Source organism: Ictalurus furcatus, chromosome 13 (assembly GCF_023375685.1).
Source record: "Ictalurus furcatus strain D&B chromosome 13, Billie_1.0, whole genome shotgun sequence".
In the NCBI taxonomy this organism is placed as follows: Eukaryota; Metazoa; Chordata; class Actinopteri; order Siluriformes; family Ictaluridae; genus Ictalurus; species Ictalurus furcatus.
The window spans coordinates 2,600,297-2,628,283 of NC_071267.1; the positions used below are offsets into that span (position 1 = coordinate 2,600,297).

General features: G+C 38.4%; 3 protein-coding genes across 6 annotated transcripts; 2 read left to right on the plus strand and 1 right to left on the minus strand.

The window, feature by feature from the left end:
- Window positions 1–3,032: 3,032 nt before the first annotated feature.
- Window positions 3,033–9,489, plus strand: cabp5a (calcium binding protein 5a). 2 transcript variants are annotated; one of them, XM_053640625.1, is made up of 7 exons: window positions 3,033–3,490; window positions 3,738–3,801; window positions 4,518–4,548; window positions 6,264–6,407; window positions 6,909–7,018; window positions 7,902–8,049; window positions 8,241–9,489. In XM_053640625.1, the coding sequence occupies exons 2-7, from the start codon at window positions 3,766–3,768 to the stop codon at window positions 8,267–8,269; spliced, it is 498 nt and encodes a 165-aa protein (XP_053496600.1). In that variant the 5' UTR covers window positions 3,033–3,490; window positions 3,738–3,765; the 3' UTR covers window positions 8,270–9,489. The 2 variants fall into 2 exon arrangements, with proteins under 2 accessions (XP_053496600.1, XP_053496599.1); XM_053640624.1 differs by lacking the exons at window positions 3,033–3,490; window positions 3,738–3,801; window positions 4,518–4,548 and having other exon boundaries at window positions 5,943–6,407.
- Window positions 9,490–13,292: 3,803 nt separating this feature from the next.
- Window positions 13,293–21,794, plus strand: nif3l1 (NIF3 NGG1 interacting factor 3-like 1 (S. cerevisiae)). 3 transcript variants are annotated; one of them, XM_053640372.1, is made up of 7 exons: window positions 13,293–13,323; window positions 13,919–14,500; window positions 14,594–14,750; window positions 15,729–15,852; window positions 18,600–18,738; window positions 19,371–19,454; window positions 20,643–21,794. In XM_053640372.1, the coding sequence occupies exons 2-7, from the start codon at window positions 13,948–13,950 to the stop codon at window positions 20,825–20,827; spliced, it is 1,242 nt and encodes a 413-aa protein (XP_053496347.1). In that variant the 5' UTR covers window positions 13,293–13,323; window positions 13,919–13,947; the 3' UTR covers window positions 20,828–21,794. The 3 variants fall into 3 exon arrangements, with proteins under 3 accessions (XP_053496347.1, XP_053496346.1, XP_053496348.1); XM_053640371.1 differs by lacking the exon at window positions 13,293–13,323 and adding an exon at window positions 13,330–13,733; XM_053640373.1 differs by lacking the exon at window positions 13,293–13,323 and adding an exon at window positions 13,330–13,674.
- Window positions 21,003–27,821, minus strand: gdpd3b (glycerophosphodiester phosphodiesterase domain containing 3b). Its single transcript, XM_053640374.1, has 10 exons — window positions 26,665–27,821; window positions 26,444–26,486; window positions 24,547–24,682; window positions 24,409–24,454; window positions 24,188–24,306; window positions 24,012–24,101; window positions 23,602–23,735; window positions 21,599–21,658; window positions 21,240–21,291; window positions 21,003–21,135 (listed from the first exon to the last, which is right to left on the minus strand). The coding sequence occupies exons 1-10, from the start codon at window positions 26,807–26,809 to the stop codon at window positions 21,010–21,012; spliced, it is 951 nt and encodes a 316-aa protein (XP_053496349.1). The 5' UTR covers window positions 26,810–27,821; the 3' UTR covers window positions 21,003–21,009.
- Window positions 27,822–27,987: the final 166 nt, after the last annotated feature.

The following is a 27,987-nucleotide window of genomic DNA, read 5'->3' on the forward strand; positions in this document are numbered from 1 at the left end:
CTCCACATATTCACTACATTTTATTATATAAGTACTCAATTATTATTTCATTACATACTCCTACCTGACTCCTACATGCCCACTACCATTGTCCTTATCTCACCTGTCCTTTACGTCACATTCTTGGCATCGGTAGTTGGACTACAATGCAAAATAATCATGAAACCTGTATTACAGTCTTCGATGCAACAAATTGGGGATTAATGAAGTGTAATCATACATTTATGTAACAAAGCAGGAAGCGCTTTGGTACAAACACATGGAAGGTCAGTGTAGAGGACACCACAGTGAGGTTTAGTCAAGATACAGTCCATTTGATGAAAAATGTAAGAATCACACAGAGGAACTCAGTTATGGAGTCTTGGCGTTATTTCATTTTCATTTTGGTTAAAACCAGCATCCCTGCTTTCTCTCTGTATGACTGCAAAAGCTTGCAAGTCACTCTCACTGGCCACTTTAATAGGAACACCTGTACCAACGCTCATTCAGTTGAGCAATTATCCAATCAGCCAGTCATGTGGCAGCAGTGCAGTGCATAAAATGATGCAGATACAGGTCAAGAGCTTTACTTAGTATTTACATCAAATACAAGAGTGGATTGGAAATGTAAAAATCTATCACGCGTCTACGTGTTTTGCAGCTGTAGGCTCTTAAGCTGCTGGAGGTCCGTTAAAGCATTCCACAGTGCAGGTGACAGTGACAAATAACCCGTGTCATAACGTCTTTTTTTCTCCACAGTCTGGGATGTAAGTTCATATGGGTGAGCTATGTCAACAAGATGTTAAGGCAATGGACTGCTATTCTACTGTGCACTGCCCATGTGGGTTTGAATCCCGTTGTTATTGAAAACACCTTGTTTAACGAGTTCGGTAAAAGGAAACGTGCATGGTGCAGACATTATGGCTTTCTGCAAGAGGATCTCACTTTCACAGCCTGGCAGGCCTATCGTAAGCTGTACCTGCGGGTAGCGTGGCCGAGTGGTCCAGTCTCTTTGGAGCCTTGGGTTCCAATTCCACTGCTGCCAGAATGGTTTTTTGATCAAAAGCAGAAGAGTTTCTTCCACAAACACTATAGATGTGACAATTGACCACGGGTTTTTAAGCCTAGACGAGTCACGGCCAATGATCTTTCATGAGCAAAGACCATGCCTTAGCGCTCTCTTTAGCTGGAAATGGTCAAGTAGGCCTGGCTGCAGCCTGCAGAACGGGGTAGGGCTGCACTTTTGGCGAGCCTACATGTCTCGCTCTGTCCATAAGAGTTAGAGGTTAGGATTAGGCGTCAACGTCATTACATTGCCACTAACCAATGAGACCAGTTCTGGGCCGCGCGACACATGTAGCCCTACCCAAAATGCAGCGCCCCACTCTGCAGATTGCAATCAGGACCTTCTTGAAATGGTTAGATGTCTCCTGAAGAACTTGTAAAGGGGAAGGCACGTCAGTCTCACAACAGCCCATTTGCCTTGCCCATGCCAGGCTTCCTTGTTGTCCAGCGGAATGACCCAGTCACCTACTTACCACTAATTTACCACGAATTTAGGTGTCAGTATCTTCAGAGATGTTGGTTTAGAGGAAGGCTAATAACAATAAACTTTTAATTATAATTATAATAAACTCTTTGTAAACATGTAGAGCCAAAAATATCATATATCATATGTAGCTTCAGAAGGGCAGCACTAAATGAAAAAAAAAAAGAAGCTTTAAACAAAATATTAACGATTTACAAAGATCCTCCTGTTCAAAAGTTTACACCCCCCTGGCTCTTAATGCATCGTGTTGCTCTCTTGAGCATCAGTGAATGTTCACACCTTTTGTAATAGTCGTGTACAAGTCCCTCAGTCGTCCTCGGTGTGAAAAGATGGATCTCAGCATCGTATAGACGCTGTCGGAAAGGGGTCAAATATGCAGAAGATGCTGGAAAAGCACAGAATGTGCAGGACCTGGAGGAATTTTCTAAAGAAAAGTGGGCAGTTTAACTGCTCAGGACAAACAATGGACTCAACTATCACGAAACATAAACGCAGAAGTTGATCGTCTACGTAACAACACACAGGATTAAGAATCAAGCGTGTGTAAACTTTTGAACTGGTTCATTTGTGTAAATTCAGTTATTATTGTCTTGTGGACTAGATGTAAACAGCTGTGTGAAATAGCTTATTCAAGGCAGGAATAAATAAAAAACAACATGGGGGGTTGTATGACTAAATACCACCGCACTCCACGCTTTTCAAAGCTGCATCAGACACTTTATGGAACACTCAAAGTATTGCTGCTACCCTACCAATAGCTTACAATTTACAGCCCATGTTCCGTGTATATACTCTCCTGTGTATTTATTGTCCTGCACTCATCTCACGCTGTTTTGCATAGTCTTGCGTACTATTACGGTATGTGTTTCACTATGGTCCTGGAGAAACCACATTCAATTCCAATGTATACATGCTATATCGAAGAATGACAGTTAAAAACCTACTTGACTTGACTTGACTTCACTGATTTGCACATTTCACCTCCTTCATGTCTTTTCTAGGAAGAATTAAAAGTCATACCATGAACCCATGACATCTTCCTCAGTTAGTGCCTTGTTCAAACAGAAGCCTTGTTTTTGGCCTCATTTTCTTATCGCAACATTTTTGTGCAAAAAATATTTCATATTTGGCAGTTGTAATCGTAAGTATATTTGTTCTTCTCAGTATATAAATATACACCAGATAACAAATAAATAGATAAATAAAAATCTTGTGAAGATACAAATAGCTCATGGACTTTTTTTTTGTACCTGCACAGATTTGTGTATGCATATGTATCCATCCATCCATCCATCTTCTATAGCGCTTATCCTCTTCAGGGTCACGGGGAACCTGGAGCCTATCCCAGGGAGCATCGGGCACAAGGCGGGGTACACCCTGGACAAGGTGCCAATCCATCGCAGGGCACAATCATATACACACTCACACACCCATTCATACACTACGGACACTTTGGACACGCCCATCAGCCTACCATGCATGTCTTTGGACTGGAGGAGGAAACCGGAGTACCCGGAGGAAACCCCCGCAGCACGGGGAGAACATGCAAACTCCACACACACAGGGCCACGGTGCGAGGCGAACGTGCTAACCACTAAGCCACCGTGCATCCTGGATATATGTGTAATAAAACTAAAATGTAACTAAAATATGAACTACATCACATTTACATGTCATATATGTACTACGTGTTAACAGGTCATGACATGGTGGGGTTTTTTTTGTTTGTTTGTTTTATTTTTGCCGCGCTGCACTAATCCGATTGTAGATCAGGTCATCATGTCCCCTCCTCCTGCTGCTCTCCTATTTGCCAGAAACTCCCATTGTAGAGACTGCTCAGACACTCTCGGCAAAGCAGAGACCAGAGAGACAAGAGAACGACAAGGACGGACAGTTCAGAGGAGAACACACAGTGGAGTTTTGTATACACTGGACTTTCTCAACAAGAAAGAGAAAATTTAGGTGAGACGGATAAACTCTATTTTAATGCATTAAGTAATTAAGATTTAAAATAGATGTGATCCAGGTATTACACTGTAACTCACATAATAGTAATAGTAAAAGGAGTAAAAATGGGAAAAATTGAAAAAATGGCATTTTATGACAGATACAGTGCTCAAAAATTGTACTCCATTTTTTATAGTGCCCGAATCTGAACACTTATTGGCCTCAATTTTGCACATAATATTATTTGCTCTACTTCTTGCAGTGCCACGAAGGCAGAAGTTCTCAAAGCAATGACTGCGTGCATCTTCATACGCGGAGGGAAAATTGTAAGTGATTTCACATCCTTAAACATTCCACATCCCAACTGAAAATATTAGATGGGTTAATGGTCCGGGATATTCTTATCTGTTTATCCGATTTATGACTACCAAAATACATACGTACAACAATCATAAGATCGATCCAGTCTGTAGTTTTGAAACTGTAAGCATCACATTGATGTGTAGGAACAGTGCAGGAGTGTGGGGTTATATAGTATGTGATATATACATTTATGAAATGGATAGTTCCAATCCTTGATGCTGATTGGCAGAGCCACGTTCGAAGCGGTTGTAAATGACTCTATAAACACACACCTTCAACCTCATTACATCGGTATTACTGCGCCAAATAAATAGTTTCAAAATGTCAGCTTTTACCTACTGGAGTGTAGTATACGAGTTTAAAGTGTTTATAATTACAGCGTGTTGCTGCGTCTGTCCTGCTCGGCAACCATTCTGCTAAATATTGCTGAAGAACTACATGCTTGGTGGAAGAATAATTATTTATTATCGATAAATTATTGCATTTTTTGTTGTTGTTGTTGTTGTTGCTGTGGGTTTATTTTATGAAACCAGGTATATGTAGTAATGCTGCTCCGTAAACTACAGCCTTCTGGGGCTTATTGCTTTAATATATCACATACTACATAACCAGAAAATGATCAAATGTACAATTATAGTTCCTGTAAGATAATGTGACTGATGTTTATTTTATTTTTCAGGAGAGAGAACTGGCAGATGATGAAATCGAAGGTAAATAGCACTAACATATTGAACGTGGTACGAGAAGAAATAGAGAAATGAAACGTGATTTGACGTCTACGTATGTACTACCAAATAACCACCGAATCTTGTCATTTCTGTCATAAAGAGCACATTGATTTGAACTTTCTATGAAAGAATTAAAAGGGTTACTTTACTGTTTACTGCTCCATAATTATTTACATTTAGTGTATCAGACCACCATGAGGATTTAAAGCTTTTTGAGTGTTAAATTTGCATTTTTATATATATTTATATATACACACATATCTGATTATTCTGCCTAGACCTCCGTTTTAGTCACCCAGAAACTTAATTGACTTGGCTAAAAAGTTCTAGCTAATGTAAAGCAATAATAAATGGTGAGCTAGCAGAGTTTGGGAAATGAACAAGTACAGTACTGTGCAAAACTCTTGCGCACCCCCCTTTTTTTTTTTTTTTTTAGTAAATTTTGGTACAGATGTTTATTTTATGATTTCTGCAATTAAATCAGTACAAAACATTTTACTTTTCCAACCATTAATTTCCCAATAACAAAATGAAATGTTGCAGAAAAATGTTTGCGTGTCAGTAAAGAAAGTAAGATTTTACATACAGTAATAGACCACTTTTCAGACAAAAAATACATAATGAAGGCTGCTGGGTTTTGTTGCAAAAAAAGAAGAAAGAAATAAGTGCGACAGTTAAAGCCTCGAGAAGAACTGTGGCAGATTCTCCTAAATGCTCAGTGAAACCTACCTATTGACTTTGTTTAGGTTATTACTGTTTAACACTATTTATAGCATTCTTATATGTAGAATTTTTTATTATTAATATTGAAGGAATCTTCGCTTTGTAGCATTTCTTTGCAAGACTTTTTCACAGTACTGAATATGATTGGTATCATCTTCTGAATTTGTGTTTGTGCCTTTGAAGAAAAGTCAACAAGTCACTGGCCAAAATTTCAGTTATGAGATCTAGCGTTGTGTTCTCGCAGTTCATGTAAAAGACATTGACGTAAATCTGGATGATTAAAATGCTTCAGCTTCCACTTCGCCAGAAGTAAGATGTTTGGAGAATCAGGAGACCGAGAGCCAGGGTAGAGTCAAAGAGGTGGTTTGTTATGCGCGCAGAGACACCCTGGGGCACTAGAGCCTTTCGTAGTCTCAATCTTAATCTAAACATAAATTGGATTTTGTACTCAGATGTACGTGCATGCAACATACCCAAGGTCAGTTAAGGAAAACATGAGAGAAAAACACAAGACAAAACACCTTGACAAAAACATACTCAAGGATAGAAATCCAAAAACTTCATGAGACCATGAGTAAGCAAAGATCACATTGAACTGATCTTAAATGATTGAATAATAATCATGGGAAATTAGGTTCAGCTAGTGTTTTCTTTTTCTTTTAACATGCGTAACCGCAAGCTGACTGCTGCTTATATCAGGAGAGTTACAGCTTTACACTGGATTTTATTTCAAAATGATATTCTTGTAAAAGTTAATAAGGAATATGGGGTTTTTCTGGTTGTTGAACTTACTTGTCTGTCAGGTAAGTTCAACAGCCCTTAGATGTAAAATAGACGTATTTCATTTTTCTTCTTGTTTTAGTCAAGTGGATTTCAGTAAACAGTGGGTATGAAGTATACGAGCGCTAAGATCTCCAGTACGTTCAACATTATTTGTCTTCCTGTCGTATTTGTGTGCTTGTGTCTCGCTGCAGAGCTGCGTGAGGCGTTTGAAGAGTTTGATAAGGATAAGGATGGACTGATCAGCTGTAAAGATCTAGGCAACCTGATGAGAACGATGGGTTACATGCCTACGGAGATGGAGCTGATTGAACTGGGCCAGAACATCAATATGAACCGTAAATTCTGTTGCAAAGAAACATCCAAAATATCGAATGAAAATATCTGGAATATATGGATTATGATAAAGCAAATATAAGATTATGATTTCCAGACATTTTTGGCAAATTATAATCTTGAAATGCGCTTGTTCTTTTGGCAAAAATATTAATTCGTTCTTAATAAATAAATAAATCATAAATGTCATTGTCTTCTAATAGAATAAAGCAATTTCAAGCTTGATTTTTTTTTTTTTTTTTTTTTACATGTCTAGTAATGGGCTTAATAATATTATAGTAATCACATAAATATAAAAATGAGATGAATCTGACTAGATTTAAGATAATTTTACTTATTAATATCATTTTTTGCAGTGCATTTTTGTCTACAAAAATACTAAATCCCCTTGTGGTACCTGTGACAATCCTAGTTAAAAAGCCTTTACAAAGTGTTTTTGATTCAAATACAATTGTATTACATTTTAACAAATTTAAACAGCAATATCATTTTATGCCCTGCAGTGGGAGGACAGGTGGATTTTGAAGACTTTGTGGAACTGATGGCACCAAAACTCCTGGCTGAAACAGCTGGAATGATTGGCATGAAAGAGCTGAGGGATGCCTTCAAACAGGTCAGTAGAGAACCTGCAAATATTTGTGTGTGTGTGTGTGTGTGTGTGTGTGTGTGTGTGTGTGTGTGTAAATGTTAAGTATGTCAAATATGACCTTATACTGGACTGAGTTGGTATGTTCAATTCTTCCATTAATATTTATACAGGGAAAGTTAGGGGTATTCAGAAATGGGTTCAGCACCTGCTTAAGTCAACTTTCTGAGTGTGGCGCTCAGGTTATGAAGCTCACCTGTTTGTAGTTCATACCGCCGAGCTTGCCAGATTACTCTTGAGTAGAGGTAGGGATTTTCAAATGGATCTAGACCACCACGTTTAAATATAAGCACATGCCTTTAAGCCCAGAAAACAGGGGTCGAATGCGTTGAAATAAACATTGAACATGAGTCTATATATTGTCAGTATATTACTGAATGAACAGTCGTAGTAATCACATTAATCCATCCTTGAGGGGCACAGTTAGCATGTTTGCCTCACACCTCCAGGGTCGAGGGTTCGATTCCCATGTCTGCCTTGTAAGTGTAGAGTTTGCATGTTCTCCACGTGCTTGAGGAGTTTCCTCTGGGTTCTCTGGTTTCCTCTCCAGTCCAAAGACTGATTAGCATCTTTAAATGAGTGTGTGAATATGTGTGATGGTGCAATGGGTTGGCACCCTGTCCAGGGTGTTCCCTGCCTTGTGCCCCTAGTTGATATTGCACAAGAAAAAAGTCCTGTTATACTCAAACTACCCCCCACATGCAACTCTCTCAATGGTACTTAAGTCTGTACACGCATAAGCTCACTAAGCACGCATAAATACAGTGAATAAGGTCCAATTCTAATAGAATTCGCTATAATTAGGATTATTTATTCTATTATTTAAGTTTTTCTTGTTATTCTTCTGCAGTTTGACATGGACGGTGATGGAGAGATCACAACAGAAGAGCTGAAGTTAGCTATGAATAAGCTGTTGGGGGAAAACATGAGTCACAAGGAGATTGACGCAGTGGTCAGAGAGATCGATGACAACGGTGATGGAACTGTAGACTTTGAAGGTGTGAACGAATGACAGCCGTTGTAATAATCTCCCTCAAGGGAAATATAATTGAAACATATATATATATATATATATATATATATATATATATATATATATATATATATATATATATATATATATATATTTTAATTTCCAGTTCACTGTGGATGGAGCAAAAATAATTTTTGCTTTTGATTTTTTTTGCAGAGTTTGTGAAAATGATGTCAAGCTGCTGAGAAAGGTGCGGCGGGAAGTGATGGCGTACAATTACTTTGTTACTGCACTTCAAGTGGTTTTTAACTGTCTGTACTTTACTTTCTTTCACCTAGCAGTTTTTCGACTTTCTCCTCACTACATTTCTTGATAATCATGGACAGGATTTTGTATAATCATGTATAAGGAGTTGATTATGGAAATTTGTAACACATTTACTTTAACAGATTTAACAGTGACAATGAGACCTGATACCCATCCTTGTAATCTATCTGTTACTATGTCATACACGTCGTATTTATCAGGGCAGATTATATTATGAAGGCTAGCTTTTACTATTCAGCTAGCTTTTATCATAAGAATTATTATCATGCTAGCTAACATTTGAGAGATTAGAAATAAATATTGCCTTTTTCCTTGGTTACTTGGTGAAAGAGGCACGACTTTACCATACGTAATTAAAACCAGTATGTGGTTTGAGCTAGACATATTTTTCTTTTCTATCTTTCTTGTACTTTCATTAAATTTGAAGGTTTATACTATTCTACTTTAACGTGAATGAAAGATCGGAGGCGTTAAAGTTGTATCGGATTTTTTATTTAAATGAGCTATTGCACTTTTACTTAGTAAAGAATGATCTGTGCATCCGTGTATACCGACACTGATGGAAAAATATGACATATAGCTGTTGACAGACTGTCCTTGCTGACAGTGAGATCGTGTCCTGCACTGACATTCATAGTAAACCTGCGTCAAATGGGTTTTTCTTCTGGTTTTCCTTACATATCATGCTAATTTACAAGCATCACTGTCACTGAATGTACACTCTCAACCAAAATTTCCAATCCTATTTACTGCTGTCTTTCTCATAGAACTAAATCCAGATGTTTCCTCAGAGTTAGTTCATTGTCATGAACTTCAGATGGTAGAACACAGGTACAGAGGTTTCCTTTAATTCAAGCAAATAATTCTGAAGTGATAAGCAAAAGTTCAAACAGAAACAGGCAAATAGTCAAGCAGTGAGCAAGCTGACATAAACTGAGCTGGAAGTTCAGAAGCAAAACTATCATAGGGACACGTCACAGGGATGGGGAATGGGGGAAATGTTAGGGTGTGTAGTTTGTTGGCTGGCTGGGAATCATTGGAAATGTAGTTTAAATGTAGTTTACCTTGATGTGTCACAGACGAAGGCATTGCCATGATATTCCTATTTTGCAGATTATGTGCATGACAGTCCCGCCATCCGTAACACATTAATGAACCCAGAATCACCTACACTTTTCCTCTTGCCAGCTTGATCCAAAATCTTGCCCTGCACCTGTCTGGAATCGTTTTGATCTTTGTATTAATATTTTGGGTTTTTTTTTTCTTTTAATTTGTCACTGATATGTATATGCATAGCTACATATATGACTAGATACACACTTTCAACTATGCAAAAGTCTTAAAGTTAGATATAAATCACATTATGCAATGATAAAATTTGTGTATATGAAGCTCAAATGTTATACATTATACTGTATGATGATGAAATACTGTATCTTGGACAACATTTATTAATAAATGCATTGCTTTAAAAAAAAAAGTTAAGCTTTATATTGGTATGCTTTAAATGTGTATTACACTATGTTTTGAGTATGCATCAAAGCACAAACCCAGCCGAAGGAATCAGGTTCGCTAACTTCAACCAGATAGGTAATGCTAGTTACATATATTTACTGTACATTAGATAGTTCCAGGGGCAGTATGTAATCTGTGATAGTTCCTTGTGTACTTGTGAGATTTCCCAACAAATTCAGATACAGATATTTCAGGGCTCCTTCACTGTTATCCAGGGTTCAAATAGCCACAGTTACATACAGTCATGGAAATTGTTGGCTTTTATATATATATATATATATATATATATATATATATATATATATATATATATATATATATATATATGTACAAGCAATCATTTAATCATCTTTGACACAGTTTATGCGCTTTATGGAGGCTGTAAGAAAATATTACTGGAGCAGAGGAATTTCATTGTGCTCTGTATACATCATAATGGGGGGGGGGGGGGAATTAAGATTATCAATGCAAATTTCCTATTAATACAATATACACAGAAGTCAAGCACAATTCATGGAGGAATATATAGTTATATAATAATTCCATGAATAGTGCCGCTGTCGCATCATCTTAACAAGGAAGAATTAAGCACACGCAGTACAAAAATCTCAAACAGACAGAACTTGTTCAAAAACAACAGGGCGGGAAAACATGATTACTGAGTACTAAAATCCCAAACTGCCCTGGATCTGGCTGTCCTCTGGCTGTCTAGCTGAATGAAGTTGTATTGAGAGCATGTACTGAAGTACTACCAAGACCAAGACATATCTGATACAAAACTGCACAATGATGAACTGAAATTTCTCCAAGCTGTAATGTTCTAATCACATACGCTCTAGTAGTGAATGTTATTTTCTGCTATTTGTAGTACATCATCCAAGCACGGTTATCAGATGACCGCAGATCAGGTAAGTACAGTTCTCTAAACGATTCACCATTAAAATGCTGTGCAGTCGTTGAAGTTTACCCATCTTGGTGTTTATTTCAAATCCATGCTTTATTCAGTCATACATTCAAACATTTGGCTAGTTAAAATATGTGATCAGACATATGTACACACTCAAAAAAGTAAGGGCAACCATCAATGCCGAGAGATACTGTAAAACATTTGTAATGTATTGAAAATCAGTCAGGGTGGATCAATCTATCAAGGTTTGGAAGAGAATGTTATTGGAAATTAGACCATTAAACAAAGGCAAATATGTGTCTGAGAAAGAGATAATACTGGTGATAGCATCTGCACTTGATTTGGGTCTCATGTCCCCAATCCAGGGCATTTCTGTTCTCTCTCAAACTCATTAATCCAGATTAATCCACCCTTGTCTATGTCATGACCAGGCATCATTCACCAGCACAGCCACTGAGCACAGTGTGTCTTCTGTGAAGCAATGCTTTCCTTTTCCACTCTCACAGTTCATCTAAGACATGATTTAATTCCCAGAAACCTGCATCTGTACCAAATATGAATCACTGGCTATGATTCCACATCACTAAAAATCAGAGATTCTTTTAAGATGTGCCTCAGAGAGTTGAGGAATGACCCTGACTAGGATGAAGGGGTTACTGAAGAGGAATGAATGAAACAGGAATATGACAAGTATGTCTCTATGAGTATAATATAATTCTTTTATACAGCAGTTAGTTCTGGTTCACTAACTTGATCAATATTGGCAGTTTTCAGTATTGCAAATATTCAGTACAACAGCATTCTTGCTCATTATCATTTACATTTGGCAAGTAGACATAGAATACATTACAGTAACTTTTTTCAGACTTTATTCAGGGGTGTATTCACAGATGGCGACTTAGGTCCAAAAGTTACATCTGTGTTTACATGGGGATTTTCTTGGTGCACTCTTCAGATAATGTAAATTAAACCTGGGTGTAGTTCAGTTTTGTTTTTCTGGTAGTAGAAGCGTCCAAGGCAGTGTTTTTCAATAGCATCTTTCAAACACCACCTTTAAAAACAAGTCCCCAAAAAATCAGGGATAGAAATTGTGGATTGAAGATGCAAATAATGTTTTGTTCTAGTATATCGCCGATTTGTTGCTGTCTAGTATCCTGCTAATATATTGCTGCATGAAGAGTGCTAATTGTAACGAACACATTAAGTCTCCAGATAGCAAACCAACACTGAATAAACATTGAATCAGTGTTAATGCATCAACAAAGCTATCACTGAATCAGTGTTGAAATGTTGAAATTTAACATTGATTTTTCATCAGGTTTGCACACTGAAATAATGTTATTTCAATGAAGAAAAATAGATCAAGATGGACAAAAACTACTGTAGAGGGAAGGGTCACCAGGTCACAAAATTAACAGGATTCATCCGCTGAGGAGCATGGATATGCTCACTAAATTGCACGCAAATGATTTGTGTTGTGGATTGATGGATTGACACTTGTCTTTTCAACACTGAAAAGCAATGAATTATCAACATTGAGTCAATATTATTTAGCATTGAATATTCAACCCAAAGCAAAATGATGACTCGGATGGAATTTCAACACTGAATCAATGTCACCTTGCTATCTGGGTCTGGAGTTATGCCTGAGGTCTGAATATAGAAATACACAATTTTAGTATTAAATCCCTTACAATATAGCCAGCTGGCTATCAGAGGCTTACAACATAAATTATCCATACGGGACTGTCATGGGTGTCTCTCTAACATCTGTCATACACCATGCACATCTGTCAAAAGACAGCAACAGGGTAATTTATAAGAGGTCATATATGTGATTGGATAGACAAGAATTGGCAACGAACCACTATAAGAAGATATTGTGATACATCCAGGATGTTCCTGCGCTCTCGTCCTCTATCTCATTAATCCGAATTAATCTGCTCTTGCCTCTCACATGACCCAGTATAATTCAGCAGCACAGCTGGTTTAGTGTCACAGTATCACTCTCAATTATTTATAGTATCCAGAGTCACCCGTGGGACCATCAGTACACCCCACCCTCCACCCCTAAGGAAGAAAGAGTACATACCTATAAAATATGCTAATGTTCTTTTATTTCTAACAAACAAAATGTATAATGTGAGTATACTCTATACATTAATGCTGAAATATTGTGTCGTACATTTCGTTAGGGTTTACTGTGACAGATGTTATTGTATAAGGGGGTTAAAACAAAAGGTAAACTTGGGTCAGACTGGACCTGGGTAGGTCCTCAAAAACCACATGGAGAAATGGAGCTGCTTTTCAAAGCCAATGTATTTAATAGTAGTAATAAGCTTTCTCTGATACTATATGTAATACTACCACTGGGAATAGGTAAACATAAATAATAACACGTTTAATTTGTTTTAATCAGTGAAATATGTTAACTGTATTTGACTTATTTGAGTAGCTTTTGTGACTGTTAACAAAATGTGTATCCGTCCAATCAGAGGCCTCGTTGTTTAAAAGTCCCGCCCACCGGAAGTATTAACAGTGTCACTGCTGGTAAGTTGGTGTTGTGATAGCGATGTTTTAAGCCAGTTTAGTTTTAAATTGCATTCCACTGGCTATAAACAAATAGAATTTTTCTGTAATACTAGTGTGCGACATTTTGTGTGCGAACAGTCTGCTCAACACTAGCGTTTTGTAAGAATGATGTAAGGCTCGCTAACGGAAGTGAGACAGGGTTAGCTCGCGAGCTACCTAAGCAAGGGCTCAATCTCAAATCGCTTATTACTCCCTATCTACATGTACTACGTAGGGTTCATGTTAACAGCTTCTACACGATACATAGTGCACTGGATCGTCCACCAGGACGCCAAATGACATTCAGCCATTTATATTGAAAACTTATTGGTCAGTCCTGCAGCTGTTGGATAGTTTTACAAAAATATAAACACAGTGATCATTTCGTAGTAAGTTTCATATAATAGCATACAAACGGAAAGAAATAACTCCATTGTGTTGTAAGACTATTGTATTATGTTTTCTCTTGCTTTCTTGCTAATACAGAGATCCAAAATTAAGAAATTCTGACTTAAAAGATGTGACTAGATATTTCCCCCATATAATTTCATGATTGTTTCTTATTCTTTCACAGAGCTGACTTCATCCACGTTTACCAGGTCTATGAACCTCTCGAGAAGATTATTCAGGTTGAGCTGCAGCCTGTCTCGGTTTAATCTCATCTCGAACACCGCTCTCAAAAGAAAACACCACGATCCTTCACCCTGTCTTCATTCCATACTGCATTGTTCCATTTGTCATCAATTCTGCACTCGTCCTTTTCTTCTTTCTTCTCGTTCTTTCTCTCGTCCTCCTTGTTCCATGGATTTAAAGACAGTTCTGGACGTTCTTGAGCAGCTTGCTCCGCTCTCATTGGCTGAATCTTGGGATAATGTTGGTCTCTTAGTGGAACCGAGCAAACAGCGTCCGATCAAGACTATCCTCCTCACCAATGATCTGACTGCTGACGTTATGGATGAGGCCGAAGCAATGACCTGCGATCTGATCGTTTCATACCACCCACCTCTTTTCCGGCCTTTCAAACGACTTGTTCAGAAGGACTGGAAACAGCAGCTAGCCATCAGAGCTATAGAAAGCGGGATCGCTGTCTTCTCACCGCATACATCCTGGGATAGTGTGAAAGGCGGCCTTAATGATTGGTTGATAGAAGGCGTAGGTTGGTTGTTTTGATTCAAATCTACTGTCAGGTTGCTTAGTTGTTTTCTCTTGTAATTTTTTTCTAATTACAAAATGTATTTATTTTCTACAGGTAATGGACAAGTGTCAGTGCTAAGCCAGGCTCTCTGTAGCACCCACCAAAAGCACAGATTGGAGTTCACAGTCAGAAATGAAGAAGGGCTTGATAATATCCTGAAGGACATGAGAAAGACAGAAAAAAGTGAAACCTTTCAGTACAACATACTTAGGTATGTGAGCATTCAGATATGAGTTGTTAATATTGGCTTTGATTTGCATCAATGCTTGTTTTAGAGGGCGGGATGGTATTTATGCAGTTTTGATATGGACATGACGTGCGAACATCACTACCATCTAGTATCTCTAAACAGTCAAATCATTTAAAGTCATAGTCGCATGTCTGATACAAATTCCAGTTAGTTTCAAGCACTTGCAAAACAGACATGAGTATAAGACACATTTTCATGTTCTCTAGTAAAAGATTGCAGGTACAGTAACAACATATTTAATCTCAGTCACTATGGGTGCTTTTACATGACAAGCCTTGGTAAAGGAGCGGTGTTTAGACAGAAACATAAATTATATGGCCAAATGTTTGTGGACACCTGACCAACACACCCACAAAGTTGTAATCACACAATTGTATAGAATGTCTTTGTATGCTGGAGCATTAAGATTTTCCTTCACTGGAACTTAGAGGCCCAAACGTGTTCCTGTGCACAAAGTGAGCTCTGATTTGAATGTCTTTACATGTGGAAGAACTTTAGTGACCCTAACAGAGCCCTGACCTCAACCCCACTGAACACCTTTGGGATGAATTGGAATGCCAAGTGTGCACCAGGCCTCCTCACTTCACAAAAATCCCCACTGCAACGCTTCAAAATCTAGTGGAAAGCCTTCCCAGAGGAGTAGAAGCTGCTGTAATGACAGGTTATTGGAAGGGTTTTTGAGTAATATTATAATTAGTATAATTATTGAATCTGGCTGCAAACATGGTATCAGGTAGGAAAATTGAATTAGCGAAGCAGAATCCGATCTAGAGGTATGCCTAAATAGTTGAGGATTAAGTTCCTTGATACAGGTTCCAACCACAGTTCTATGGCAGTCCTGGTATTTTTGTTTACCATTATTGAAGAGACAAAATTTAAGACTGCTAGTATTTAGAAAGAGTCTGGTTCAGTAATATATTTGTTCGTGCATGTTTTCAGGACTGAAGAAGAGGCACAGCAAGTAATCCTGAACTGTCCCAGCTCAGAACTGACCCCTACTGTTCAGGCTATATTAGGAAACACCACAGCCAGACAGTCTCTCAACATCATACAGGTCCAGCAGGTAAAAAGAGCTGTCTTTACACCTCATATACTGTTTGTATTTTCTATTTGTATTATACTACAGTGCCCTCAACTAATATTGGCACCCCTATGAATTCGTATGAGAAAAATTTATTTAAAGTATATTCCCATTGATATTAAAAAAAAAAAAAATAGTACACCTGGGTGACTAGGAACAGGAAATTGTTCAACCATGACTTCCTGTTTCACAGGGATATAAATATGAGGTAGCACAAGGAAAAGTTCCTTGCTCCTTCATAATGGGAAGTGGCTATGAGAAAATAGCACAAGCATTGAAAATGCCCATTTCCACCATCAGGGCAATAATTAAGAAGTTCCAGTCAACTGGAAATGTTATGAATCGACCTGGAATTGGATGTGTGTCTATATCGTCTCAACACGCTGTGAAGAGGATGGTTCGAGTGGATAAAAAATCTCCAAGGATCACAGCTGGAGAATTGCAGAAGTTAGTTGTGTCATGGGGTCAGAAAGTCTCCAAAACTACAATCTGAAGTCACCTACATCACCACAAGTTGTTTGGAAGGGTTTCAAGAAAAAAGCCTCTACTCTCATCCAAAAACAAACTTGAGCGTCTTCAGTTTGCCAGACACTACTGGACCTTCAAATGGGATCGGGTTCTATGGTCTGACAGTTAAATATGGAGGTGGATCTTTAATGTTTTGGGAATGTTTTTCTGCCAGAGGACCTGGACATTTTGTTAGGATACATGGCATCATGGACTCTATGAAATATCAACAGATATTGAATGAAAACCTGACTGCCTCTGCCAGAAAGCTTAAAATGGGCCGTGGTTGGATCTTCCAGCAAGACAATGATCCAAAACATCAAAATCAACACAAACATGGTTTACTGACCACAAAATCAAGGTCCTGCCATGACCATCCCAGTCCCCTGACCTGAACCCCATAGAAAACCTGTGGGGTGAACTGAAGAGGAGAGTCCACCAGCGTGAACCTCGAAATGTGAAGGATCTGGAGAGATTCTGTATGGAGGAACGTCCTCAGATCCCTCGCCATGTATTCTCCAACCTCATCAGGTATTATAGGAGAAGACTCACAGCTGTTATCTTGGCAAAGGGAGGTAGCACAAAGTATTGACTACAAGTGTGCCAATAATTGTTGCACACCTATATTTAAGAAGATTTTTTTATTTATAAACCTGTGTTTTGTTTGCAATTGTTGAATTGTGATGATTATTTTTAACAAAGGATCAAAAGGTTAAACAATAAAAAATTTCACAGCCTTCTTTGCTCATATTCACCAAGGGTGCTAATATTAATGGAGGGCACTGTATATACTGTGATAGGTGCTGTTGTCCATCTTGATATTTTAAATGATATGGTTTTCTGTGGTTTAGTCTCAGAACACTTGTGGTTACGTGCTCAGTAACAGTCCTTTTAAATATTTTTAAGACACTTGTATCTGGTGAGATATTCTAGACCAAACCTGTCAAAATAGATAAATCTGATTTTTGGTCAGAGAGATAAGACACAAAAGGTTTTGTTTGCGATAATAATAAATGTAAGCTCAAGCAGCAACCCGAGCACTCCTTTGCACATAGCATCCCTAGTGGCCAATTCATGTCATATTACATAGAACACTAGTGGGTAGACCCGTCGCATGCTCAAAGCTGATTGGCCAATGCTGGCTATGTTTTCAACTAATGGAGTTCTCCATGGCAATCCCATTGATCCCAAAACAATTTAATTGAAGGTTATAGCTCCTCCTACTGAGATACTTGCATCAAAATTGGTAGCCTACTTCAGAGTCATGTACTGTACACGCGCACTAAATTTGGTGTCAGTAGGCGGAAAGTGCATATGGGGTTTTCATGGTAATATTCGTGGCCTGTCCTAGACAAATACGAGGTCTCTCTAAGATCTCTCTGTACAGTCTCTCCAAGGCAATGAATATGTAATTTACAGAGTGTTATTCTAAAGTCCTGTGATGCTTTACAAAGACATTCACAAAAGTAACATAACAGTGCAAAGCAAATGGACGACAGACTGATACATGCATGCAAATGTCTGTCAACTCGGAGGAGCGTATATGCTTGAGGTCAATATGTTGGTTTATGTAAAACCAGTGGTTCTCAAACCACTCCTTAGACTGTCCTTTTTCCTTTTTCCCAACAGCCTTAGGGCAGTTACAAATGTATTGAAATATCAAACCTAAATTAAACAAAAATATACTTTAGTATTGTGATTAAATTGCGCATTAATGTAGTACGTTCAAGTAAATTTGAAATTTTTTGTTTCTTTTGAATGCATTGAAAAGAGAATTTTAAGTTGTTATACTTAGCTAAATATTAAATCAAAGTATATTTTACGGTAATGTATTTTCTTTAAACTAAACTACAATACAGTTTTTTTTTTTGTTTGTTTGTTTTTTTACAATTGTACAACAAAGTGTGCTCAGCAAGTATACATTGAGCTTTTTATTCTGTTTTAATCACGTGCATAAAATTGTGAGTGTATTTACAACATATTTAGAAAGTATTTTATAGTATTTTAAAAGCATTTTTCTTTTAACATACATTCAGTTGACATTTGACTTGACATTTATGATTATTTACTGCCTTTAATTCTAATGGAAGTAAGTAAGGTAAGAACAAACAAAAGTAGCATCGCCTTCCAAAAGTTAGACATTTCAGATTGTATTGCTAATGTACATGTTATCAGGTTACCAGTTTAACGAGAAGCCGTCCTGTTACTGTGTTTATCTGTAGCCCCCGTTACTAGGCTGTGGACAGGGGCGGCATGCTGTGTTGGATGAGCCGATATCCATAGCTGTGGCACTGCAGAGAATGAAGAAACACCTCAGTCTGCCTTACCTTAGACTGGCTCTGGGATATCAGAAAACATTAGGTAATGATTACGAACCATTATTGATCTCATTTTTTTTATTTATATAATATCCAAATATTCTACATTTGTGATTTTTTCCAGGCAAGGCTTCAACCTGCTCTTGAACGAAATTGCACTTTTAGTAGGAATTCTGTCGTTAAAGAGCTTTCTTAAGCTCTTCACTTTATGTTGTCTTATTTGGTGTACCTGTCAGTCTCTGCCTCATATTACAGTGTTTTAGGATTCTTTACCCTTTTAGCAAAGTGGAAATCCCCGACGCCTTCGTCTTGCATTTATAGGCGATGTGATGTGGCCTGTTTTCGCTATTCTCGCTCAGATCTGACACAGCACTTTTTTTTTTTTTTTTTGTAAGAATACTGACCATGAAATTCTAAGCTTTAATACATTTGACTTGACCCTGTGGCATTCTTATTTTATTTTATTACAGGTGGATTAAGGATGAGCAGGGACTTGTTGGAAATGACAAATAGTAACAACCAAAAGTAAAAAGAAAGCATTCAGACTATAGCACTAGGTTTAGAGCGTGTAGCAGCTGTTATCGCCTAGAGAGACTGGGCGTGTTTTATTTACTATTGTTTTCAGTTCACAGTCGTTATTGAAGCCTGTGTGTTTTCTTGCCAATATTTCCCAAGATTCTGCGGTGAAGAGTGTAGCTGTGTGTGCTGGCTCAGGAGCTTCAGTCCTGCAGGGCGTGAACGCAGACCTCTACATCACTGGTATACCTTCAGATACATACTGTACATACACACACACACACAACTCGGTTCTGTTACCCGGCCTTTATTTATGCGATTTAAAATGAGAAATACAAAATGTTTATGCGGACAAAATAATCAGAAACAGGAATCGTTTAATATTTACGTTTGGAAATAAATAAATAAATAAAAAAACAATGGCTATGGCTTTGTGATCAATATTGCTAGAAATAGTACAGCGAGGTAAGCGAAAAAAATGTTTTACACTATTTACTGTAACCACATAAAATGAGTCTTCCATCTCAACGAGTCTCAACGAAATGATAGATTTGACTTCGTTTTAAGTACGGACTTGATGATGATCAAAACAGCAAGGATGAAATTATTATAGGACCTCTCCAAGTTGATAACCGCGTTTAAAAGTCTCGGTCTCGAGGGAAGGGAGCGAGACTTTAAAAGGGGAATTGAGAAAGGCCGAAGGCGAAATCCCTGTGCAATTTGGTTCTTCTCTCTTGGAGTAAGCGAAGAAACAAATCACAAGCAAATTCTCTCTCGGAGCGTGATCGATCTGTGCGTGTTGAGACTTTTAAGCAGATTTTATCTGCACGTTGAACAACTTCTTGTATTTTTGTCCCAAGATATTATACTATCGTGTAGATAACATATTCTGTAAAATAATTCGAAAAACATTCATTTAAGCAAATATCCTTGCTTTTTGGAATTTTAGGAGTTATTTTAATTTTATCTTGTTAAAGACTTCAGATTAACTGCAGGAGTTTAACAGTCCTCATAACAATGTATCATTTGGTTTTCCATAATGATCGTAGGATTCATACAACAACCCCAAATGGGCTTTTTTATTTTAATTTTATTTTGCCTCGACCAATGTTTCGGCATATTTTCATGTTCGTTTTCTCAACTTCAGTCTTGACTTGATGTTGTGTTGTAACTAGCAGAAGTAAATGGACGGAATAATATTGCTGAACTCCTACACTAATGCTGCAAATCAGGATAGTGAAACAGACTCGAGCGCAATCAGTAGCACACAAATGATATCTTCACAGTTCGAGTTAGTTAATATTAATTACAAAAAAGAAGACAATCATGACCCTGTTTGTAAATTACGTTTCTCCACATGGGGTCGTGACCTTCTAGTTTGTGAACGCCTGCATTAAGAGCTAAGAATGATGTGCGTTTTATTTTCTCCAGGTGAGATGTCCCATCACGAAGTGCTGGATGCTGTTTCTAAAGGCACAAGTGTGATTCTGAGTGAGCACAGTAACAGCGAGAGGGGTTTCCTCAGTGTGTTTAAGGAGCGGTTATCTGCACATCTACCAGAATCTGTTACCATAATTATCTCGCAAAAAGACAAAGACCCGCTGCAGGTTATGTGATGTCATTATCTTCAGAAGTTACTCTGCTGAAGTACCAAATCATTGCACCTTTTCTGATTTAACATCCTGAATTTCAAAATGATTTAAAAGGAATAAACGTGATTACACTGGAATGTTGTCGCTTTTTTTTTTTTTTTTTTTTTTTTTTTTTTTTTGTCGTCACATCTTTGCAGTACTTAAACTTAAATGGCGGGATGTTTCTGTAGGTAGTCGGATAGCATGGTGGGATAATCGGACATCACTCCTGTAGCGCCGAATGCGAAAGCCGCAGCCATGTCCTTCTCTGTGTTACACACAAACAACTGCACCTGAGGAAGAAAGAGCAGAGGACACAGTTTACAGAGAGTATCTTGGCTGTATGATTACGTAATCCTGATTACCTGATACAGAGGGAAGAAACTGACAAACACACCTGCATGCCTCGCTTCACCAAGTGCTCAAACAAAGACTTTCTCATAGTCAGCCTGGAGAAGACAAAAATAAATAAATAACAACCAATAAACCCTTGAATGTATTAATTCATCTCCAGTAAGCTGGTTAGTGTCAAGGTTTCCGTCCCAGGAACACTGGGCGTGAAGCGAGACTAGACCTCGGTTGGGACGCCAGTCCATCGCAGAGCATCACACACACGCACGCATGCATTAAGGCAATTTAGAATAGCCAATCTACTGGGGGAGGAAACTGGAGAACCCAGAGGAAACCCACATAGGCACAAAGAGAGCATGAACAGAAATTCTACACAGACTAACCAAAATAGAATTTATGACTTACTTTTCAATGAGAGAGACCATAAATCTTTTCTTAAGATAAGACTCCTCTGGAATATAACCCCTGGAAGAGTACAGAATACAGTTGGCATGTTAGCTCAACAGAGTGCACAATGTGTGCCTTTTGCACAGGTGTGTACACTATATAACCATCACACTCGTATGTTTTTTTGAACATCCCATTTCAGATTTAGTCCCCTTTTGCCATTATAAAAACCTCCACTCTTCTGGGAAGGCGTTCCATTATATTTTGGAGCATGGTTGTAGAGATTGGTGCTCATTCTGCTGCAAGAGCATTAATGAGGTCAGACGTTGTTGGGTGAGGAGGCCTGGGGTGCAGTCACTGTTCCCAAAGGTGTTCAGTGGGGTTGAGGTCAGGGCTCTGTGCAGGACACTCGAGTTCTTCCACACAGAATTGAGCTAACCGTGTCTTCATGGAGCTTGCTTTATGCGCAGGGGCATTGTCATGCTGAAACAGGTTTGAGCTTCTTAGTTCCAGCGAAGGGAAATTGTAACACTACAGCGTACACAGACATTCTATACAATCGTGTGCTTCCAACTTCGTGGCAACAGTTTGGGGAAGAACCACATATGGGTGTGACGGTCAGGTGTCCACAAACTTTTGGGCATATAGTGTAGCAGCATGATTAACATCACAACAGAAGGCAATTGATAAATATACAGACAGGTCAAAAAGTTAAAACTGGTGGCTCTGATATGCTGAGGTATTTTACGAACATAGTTTGGCTCCACCTTATCCATTTGATTGACTGATGAAACATTTCCATCCTGATGGGCGTGGTCTATTCCGGTATGACTCCACCCCCCACCCCCATCTACAGGGCATGAGGGCTTACTGAATGGTTTGACGAGGATGAAAATCTGTATGTAAATCTGGACTGGCAAAGTAATTCATTGGTTAAAATCTCAGACTAAATCTATTGGCTGCACCAACAGATCTAATCACCGGTCGTTTATAATATGTGCTTTGTCAATTTGATCAGGTTTATTATGTTTATTTAACTAAGATAATTCCATTAAATTGCACAGCGCAAGCCTATATTTGTACATTAGCCTGGATGCCCTAGTGAGACTGGGAAACAGCACTAAAAGACTGCATCTGGGCATCAATAAAAGCCAGAAAATGTGAGTTAGTACATAAATAAGGAGCAATAAAGAGCTTCCCCTTCCTTTTTTATCTCTTCATACCACAGGCCAGTCCATACCAACAGACAAGCCATATGTCAAGGGGCTTTCTTTACTTTAGCTATAGAAAAAGTGATTATTGTGTCACATTTCAGTCGTACAGTGTTATAAGTTAAATTGGAGCTTGGTTTACTTTAGTGACAGGAAAGATCATTACTTTAGCAATAGAGCATGTCTTTATTGTGTCGTATGTCTGTTAGGATGTTAAGATTGTCAAGGGGCTTGTTTTACTTTAGCTATAGAGCATCATTATTGTGTCATGTGTCTGTCACAGAGTCCCACGAGGTGGTAATATAAAGCTAAAAACAGACCACTACTTGATAGATTAGTGGATAAACTTAATGTATCTGGTTGACAATATATGCCAGAAGCTGACAAGTACTTAAAAAAAGAAAGAAAGAAAAAAAAACTATAGAGTTTTTCCCCCTTATATTCGATTCATTATGCCATGAGGCAGTTTTACACTCCTGATGAAAATCATATGCTATGTCCTACGTAGTCACTTCATCTCAATCCAATTGAACACCTACGCTCCATCACCATCATCAAAACACCAATCAAGGGAAGAACTGAAGAACAGTTTTCATCTTTCAGACTTGTAGAGTCTGTGCCAATGCCAGTGTGGTGACCCAACAACTTACTATTTAAGACAATTTATGCAATTTTAGCAAGTTATATGTAGAGTCCCCCTTCCAAAAAAAAAAAAAAAAAAAAAACCCTGAATCGCCCAGAGATTCCAGAAAACCCCAGTCTACTGGAGTTTTCTTAGATTTTTTTTTTTTGACAGAAAATGCTACTGACCTGTTTATTACTCTGGGCAGGTAGAACTGCAATAGACTTTCTCCCAGAGGACAGAAGGGCAGAAGGCCAGTGTAGTAGAGCGCTAGAAGAAGGATTCCTCGTCTCATGGTGAAGCTGTATGGCATGTAGGGATTCTGGGCATGCAATTTCACAAGTCAGTGTATAGAATGCCAAATCCTTTCTAAGACCTGAAAATAGTACTCACTTTGCCGTTTAATAATGAACAACTGTCTTTCATACTTCAGACCACTGAGTGATTTATTGATATTTTAGTTGCATTGTGTTTTGATTGAACTGTTAGTAAAAAAAAAATAAAATAAATAGTGACACGAAAGATATATTTGTGTCAGAAGACATTGTCATTTCACATGCAATCACAGCCTCATACCGTATGTAATGCGGTGATATACCTGTTTCCTGCATTTTGCCATGATGTGAGAGTCATCAGAGGCCCAGACAGTGATGTTGTCCCTGTCGTACTTTTTCACCAGGGCGGAGACCTAAATAACACAGCTCTGTTATTATGGCTAAAATGACCAAGATTGCTTTCCTCTACTGGTGATCAGTCAAGCACAATTGTAAACACCTTTTGTATGAGCAGATCATTGTTTTGTTTAACCTCGATGTTGATTGGCATGTGGGGGAATTTCTTGAAGACATCCTCCAGCAGGGCGATTCTCCGGTCCTGTCCCGTACCGAAATGCCCTGATGGAGATTTTAAGGTGTTCGTGTTTTTATTTAGGTTCACTGAGTCTTTCTCTTGCAGACTTCTAACATTTTATTGCACTGGAATCTGAACCTACTTACCAACACTGAATGTGACCTCAAGCTTCTCTCTATAGAGTGGCAAGTCCTAAATAATAAATAATAAAACATTATAATAATACTGCACTTAATTAAAATATGTTTAATAAAGAGACCAAGAAGAATTTCTGTAATGCTCACCTGAAATTTGACCAAAGAGATGTCCACATCAGATCCTGTCTGTCTTTCAAGGTATTTGTCATGGCACACCACAACATAACCATCTCGAGTTAAATGACAGTCCAGTTCGAACATCTCAGTTCCCACATCCACTGCACTGAGGAGGAGGAAGAGGGCTAATTATTATCTCTATTATTATAGTGTCCTCGTGCCTATCTGCTCTCCGTCCTGCACCCTGTGATCCTCCTCTGCTGGACTACTGACTGTTCCACCTTCACATCTTTACTACTAAGTCTTTCTGCACCCCGTCCAGTCTCCGGAAATCACTTCCGTCAGTTGGACTCCATTGTTTTATTTAAATCTCACCTGTAATCTGATTTGTTTAGACGGCTTTTTGCATGCTTCTACTTCCTGCTGTTGCTATATATTGTAATTCTGTCTGATTCGGAATTTTTGGTCAGATTTTTGGTCCTGGCAGGTTGTTTCTTGTTACCCAGGTGTGTCCTGTTAGATTGATTGTTTAAACAAAAATAGCTCTGAACCTCTACTCTTGGTCTAATTTGGAATGTCCTGAAAACAAAGGAAACCACTGGTGTACTGAGCAACAGACACAGAATGGGCTGGCCAAGGAAAACAACAACAGCTGATGTCAGAAACATTGTGAGAACTGTGAATAAAAACCCCAAAACATCACCAACAACTTCCACGGCCCAGGGGTGAAGGTATCACAATCCACTGTATCACAAGATGCAAACTACTCATCAGCAGTAAGAATCAGAACGTGAGATTGGAATTCATAAAGAAGTACAGAGATGAGCTACAAAAGTTCTGGAACCAAGGTTAACGTCTACCAAAATGAAATGCCAAAGTGTGGAGAAAGGATCTGCTCATGATCCAAACCATATAAGCTCGTCTGTAAATCATGGTGGAGGTAGTGTCGTGGCTTGCGCTTGCATGGCTGCTTCTGGGACAGGCTCACTAATCTTTATTGAAGATGTAACTCATGATGGTAGCAGCAGAATGAATTCAGAACAATTCAAAAACATTTTGTCTGCCACTTTATAGAGAAATGCATCCAAATTAACCAGGAGGAACATCATCATGCAGCAAGACAACGATCCCAAACACATCGCCAACTAAGGACTACATCAGGGGGAAAAACTGAAAGGTTTTAGACTGGCCAAGTCAATCACGAGACCTTAACCCAATTGAGCATGTCACCTCCTGAAGAGGAGACTGAAGGGAGAAACCACCCTGAAACAAACAACAACTGAAAAAGGCTGCAGTAAAAGCCTGGGAAAGCAACAGATAAGAAGAAACCAACACTTTGGCGATGTCACTGAGTCACAGGCTTGATGCAGTTATTACAAGCAAGGGATATGCAACCAAATATTAAGTGTTATGTACTTTCATTTACTTCAAGACTTATCTGTTCCTATACTTTTGCTCGCCTAAACATTGGGTGGTCTGATACAGAAGGTTCTATGTTTAACATTACAATACAATGTTACAATACAATGTTACAATACAATTGTTATTGGTACAATACAAATGTTACATAGTTTAATAATCTGAAAATGGCATTGCCTAAAAATAAACTATATAATTGTACATTACATGTACGTTTAACAAACGTTCTTAATAAAAATGTCTATTCTAATCACTAATAATCAAATATAATGGAATGATAATATGATTAGGAAAATTAATACTAAATATATTTGTATTTGTCGTTGTTGTGGCTGACCCACCTTCAATATTTTATTTATTATTCGAGACAATTTCATTTAATCTTGTATACGTGCCCTGTCTTTGGCAACACATAGTCTAGCATATTCAGTCTATAAATTGAGACATGCTAAACTGAACTGAATTGAGATCTGATTTGGAATCTATGAGAGAGATCTGCTGTACTTACTGTGTAAAAGCCTCGATAGTGTTTTCTATCCTCTCACCCGCACCTGAGTAAAAAGATTAAAAATGCATCTAATTAAGATCGTATTAAATGATCAACACTATTAGTATCCAAACAAGCAAATATCACCAAAAAAACAAACACTATCTAAAATAATAAAGTCGTTCATTAACTTCATAATGTGCAAAAAAGCAGAGACAAATCAGAATAACCGGAGCACTCACCGCCTCTGTGAGAAATGTGTCTGCTGTAAAAGGCTAAACGTTTCTTCTTGTGGAGAACAAGTGGGTTACGCAGCAGATACAGAGAGCATAAGATGTAACATCCTACTGCCACGACCAACAACCCGACTCCCAACTCAGCATCCATGGTGTGTACTAGTACGCTGTTTGGTTGAAATGATTCAGAAACTGAGTAGAAGGTTCATTTATCTTTACTGGTCTCCTGGTCTGATCACATCCTTCATACGTGACCTAAACCATCGGAGTATGCATGTGAGTGAACATGTGAGTGTACGTGATTGAGAAGGAGTGAAATAAGCGTGGGTATGGTCAGGTATGACACATCTTAAGCAATATACCGGATGGGAACCAGAGGGTGTTATATGGTATAATGGTGTTTAATGGGACAAAAATGTGACCCGCACACTACTGCGTGACACATGAGGTGAAATGGAATAAGTAGAAATTAACATGTAGGCTTTAATACTGCTAGGAATAATTTCACACCGCAAGAAGTCAGTTTTCCATGAGACGTCACATGGACTGTTGACCTCTTCATAAGCCTGAGGTCCTGTATCTTGGTGTCAGTGTAAAGCACTGCGTATCACAATGGAGACCACAAAGCTACTCATGCTTCCCACAATTACACAATCATGGTATAATGCAGACCGCCTTAAAAAGGACTTCCTCAGCTAAGAGTCTTTAGATGAATAAAAATGACAGACAACTTTACAGTCCGTATTTTGACTTAAAACGATATATCTTAATCGTACGCATAGCACCAACTGAACAGGTATTTAGCACTGATGTGTTACAAGTGAGGTGTTAAAGTTTCAGTTTGCAGTTAAAGAGCACAGTAAACACATTTAGCTTTAGCACAGTTCGCTGTTCCACAGCATAAATAAAAAAAACACTCATTGCCACTGATATCATCTAAGTGTGTCTGTACTGCTACTGGTCCCTAGCGTGGCGCACCTGTCCACTCGTAAACACATTAACGCTCATTACGCTTAACAATCTCAGCCCCGACACTCCCTTACACACACATGGGTATGTCATGACCTTAAGACTGTGAGACAAACTTTAGGAGGCAGAGCATTGACACCTCAACTTCCTCTCTCTCACAGTTTGTCTTTCATAACCCCCCATCAAGTGGCAAATGAAAACAACAACTACAACAACAACAACATTGGGCTTAACTTTAAGGCCTGTGGAAATGGAGAAGCTGCTTCTAACTAGAGGGGGTCTTCCTAAGGTGGAAGTGTAAGCTTGTCAAGGTCATCACATCTGAACTTGATTTGCCTTGAAGTTTCAATTCAGTTTTAT

What these genes read in the sequence shown, in the direction of transcription:
- cabp5a (XM_053640624.1), top strand. Translation starts at nt 6,179, where the DNA reads ATGAAGTATACGAGCGCTAAGATCTCCAGTACGTTCAACATTATTTGT. An exon ending in CCAGAACATCAATATGAACC is followed by an intron (nt 6,408 to 6,908) that starts GTAAATTCTGTT and finishes TATGCCCTGCAG; the next exon opens with TGGGAGGACAGGTGGATTTT. An exon ending in TGGAACTGTAGACTTTGAAG is followed by an intron (nt 8,050 to 8,240) that starts GTGTGAACGAAT and finishes TTTTTTTTGCAG; the next exon opens with AGTTTGTGAAAATGATGTCA.
- nif3l1 (XM_053640372.1), top strand. Translation starts at nt 13,948, where the DNA reads ATGAACCTCTCGAGAAGATTATTCAGGTTGAGCTGCAGCCTGTCTCGG. An exon ending in TTGGTTGATAGAAGGCGTAG is followed by an intron (nt 14,501 to 14,593) that starts GTTGGTTGTTTT and finishes TATTTTCTACAG; the next exon opens with GTAATGGACAAGTGTCAGTG. An exon ending in CGCAGACCTCTACATCACTG is followed by an intron (nt 19,455 to 20,642) that starts GTATACCTTCAG and finishes TATTTTCTCCAG; the next exon opens with GTGAGATGTCCCATCACGAA.
- gdpd3b (XM_053640374.1), bottom strand. Translation starts at nt 26,809, where the DNA reads ATGGATGCTGAGTTGGGAGTCGGGTTGTTGGTCGTGGCAGTAGGATGT. An exon ending in TCTCTTTGGTCAAATTTCAG is followed by an intron (nt 24,455 to 24,546) that starts GTGAGCATTACA and finishes TTTATTATTTAG; the next exon opens with GACTTGCCACTCTATAGAGA. An exon ending in TGGCAAAATGCAGGAAACAG is followed by an intron (nt 23,736 to 24,011) that starts GTATATCACCGC and finishes TTGCATGCCCAG; the next exon opens with AATCCCTACATGCCATACAG.